This window comes from Octopus bimaculoides, chromosome 13, assembly GCF_001194135.2.
Source record: "Octopus bimaculoides isolate UCB-OBI-ISO-001 chromosome 13, ASM119413v2, whole genome shotgun sequence".
NCBI classification, from domain to species: Eukaryota; Metazoa; Mollusca; class Cephalopoda; order Octopoda; family Octopodidae; genus Octopus; species Octopus bimaculoides.
In genome coordinates, this window is record NC_068993.1 from 54,422,476 (window position 1) to 54,425,283 (window position 2,808).

Sequence of the window (2,808 nt, forward strand, 5' to 3'; positions counted from 1 at the left end):
GTCAACCGATGCTGGTGTGTTTATGTTCCCGTAACTTAGCTGTTCGACAAAAGAGACTGATAGAATAAGTACTAGGCTTACAAAGAATAAGTCCTGGGGTCGATTTGGTCGACTAAAGGCGGTGCTCCAGCATGGCCGCAGTCAAATGACTGAAACAAGTAAAAGAATAAAAGCACATATATATATATATATATATATATATATATATATATATATACACACACACACACATACACTTGTGTGTATATGTACACGTGTGTAATGCATATACACATACATTTATGCATACACGCATGAAGACACCCACACACTCACACATACACACACCCACAGAAAGACAGACAAACAGAGATACAGCGTTTTGAATTTGATTTGCAAGAACTTTGATATGAAAACCATTTGTTGAAAGCAATACCATCGTATTTTGAGAGAGACACTCTCATTGGTAAAGGACCACTTGAGTTTTACCAATAAATCTCCCCCCCCCCATAAGAGTGGTGTGACCTTTTCATTGACTTTAATCTTTCAATATTTTATCAAATTGTTGGAAAAGGAGCCTGATGATGGTTACAAGTCTCATCTTTCTATTTAGGTTGTCAAGCATCAAATATGTTGTCATGTTGATGTTTTCTTTCATTTTATTTTTCATTGTCTATTTTAAAAATCTATGATCTTATTTTCATTTGTTTATTTATTTATTTTTTTGGTGGTGGTATAAAAATGTGTGCTTATAGTTTGTAGGTTATGTGTGTAAGTATGTATATGTGTATGGTGTGTAGTTTGTAGGTTGTGTGTGTGTGTGTACAAGTGTAGTTTGTGGGTATGTGTGTTTCTGCTTCGTGTTTGTATATGTGTGTATATGTGTGTGTGGTTGACCTTAGTGGACTTTAATCTTATAATATTCTCTTTCATTCTTGTATTGCTGTAGTGGTGAGTTGTAGCTATGAAGATGTTACACCATTTATTCGTTCCATGGCTTATGTGTGTGTGTGCGCGCAGGGTCCTGCATGTGTTGTCAGGACCTACTTCCAGTATGCATACAGCCTCCATAACCTGTCATAATGTTGGGTCTTTGAGTTGTTGGGAAATAAATTTTGATGTCACCATTGTTTATTGATCTATTGTATTTCTGTATGGCATGTTGTCTGTGTATGAATAACTGTGCATAAATAACTTGTATGAATAGCTGTATATGAATAAACTTTATTAGCTTACAGGAAATCGATAGTCACTTTGATGACTTTATCATGGTGGATGGAATTTGCTAAGTGATGGGTGTGTTTTCTATAGTTCACCCCCCTCCCGTCACACCCGCACAGAGTGGCACGTGACTTGGAAATACGAGTGCTGGCCTGACGATCATAGCGTCGCGGATTCGGTTCCCGGACTAGTGACGCATTGTGCCCTTCAGCCAGGCGCTTCATTTCACATCGCTGTCCAGAGTGTCTGCGTCTGCCCTTAACTACATAAGCACATAAAACATTAAACACATGGTAGATGTTACCCTGTAACATGCGAGTAGTGGACACTTTTGATCGCACACACACACACACGCGTGTGTTTGTGTTGTACGTGTATGTGCGCGCGCACGCGCACGCACACGTATTTGTGAATGTGTTTAAAGAAGGGAAAAGGAAGTATTAAAAAACCTAATTCAAAGTTGAAAATTTGATGGATCAAAGTAAAGTTAGAGTAGCTTCCCTTGTAATCACAAGTATCTCAGTCATTTGTAGTAACTTCCCCTCGACCACACACACACACACACACACACACGCACACACGCTTACGTGCGCGCTTAAGTGCGAGTGTATTAAGTATGTGAGCAGAGTAAAAGTAGCGCGACTAAAACTGTATTTTCTGTCATACAAGTTTTTCAGACCAAAATCATTTTCATTTTTTCATTCTATCTAGTTTCAGCTCATGAGCTGTGGCTATGCTGAGGCACCGCCATTTGAAAAGTATGGAACGCTTCACGAATTTGCGTGTCGTCCTTGCGCAGAAAATAAAAAGAAAGAAAGCGGCAGGACGCCTTTTACACGAAGAAAACTTCGGAGGACCAAATGTTCCAGGGAAAAAGCAACAGAATTTGGGAAAATGGTGCTGATGCTCGACTGTTTACACAAGATGCTACGTTGACTTGTATGCCGGAAAATACGATAATTAAGAGCAGGTGAGGAGTAGTAGAAGAAGGTAAAAGCATGAAGCAAAATGGGTGAGGGTGGGGGGTGGGATTTGTAATTTCCATGAGATAAGAAAGACAAAAAGGAGCAGGTGTGGCTGTGTGATAAGCTTGGTTCCCCAGTAAATGTACTGGGGTCGAATTCATTCGACTAAAAAATTCCTCAAGCCGAAGCCCCAGCATGGCCGCAGTCTAATGACTGAAAAAAGTAAAAGATAAAGTAAGATATAACCAGGAGGGAGAGATGATGAAGAAGGAGTTAGAAACGAGAGGTGGGGATGAGGAGGTGGAGGGTGCATGAAGAGGAGCTGGAGAAGGAAAGAAATTCTCCAGCATTGTGACTTACCTTGGAATTAAGATTAAGAAAAAGATAAAGAGGGGAAAGATGGAAGAGAATGTGATAGAAAAGAAGGAAGTGTGTGTGTGTGTGTGTGTTGGGGGTGGTGGTTGGCAGTGTGACTTACCTTGGAATTAAGAAAGACAAAGTAGAGCTGTGCAAATGTGAATGTTAAATGCACAATTGGGAGCAGTCGCTGTAGGACGTTGATACAAGGGGACCGTAAGTCAAGCTCAAAGAACTCTCCAAACTGTAGTCCACTCTTTATCATACTTCCTATCCCAAAACCTGT

The 2,808-nt window shown here is 40.2% G+C and overlaps 1 protein-coding gene across 5 annotated transcripts in view; it reads right to left on the reverse strand.

The window, feature by feature from the left end:
* LOC106867546 (proton channel OtopLc) overlaps positions 1-2,808 on the reverse strand; it is a 186,402-nt gene that overhangs the window by 7,480 nt on the left and 176,114 nt on the right. For all 5 annotated transcript variants that reach the window (XM_014912446.2, XM_014912448.2, XM_014912449.2 and 2 more), the window contains exon 6: positions 2,644-2,804. In XM_014912446.2, coding sequence (XP_014767932.1) covers positions 2,644-2,804 — 161 coding nt within the window. The remainder of the gene's footprint in view (positions 1-2,643; positions 2,805-2,808) is intronic.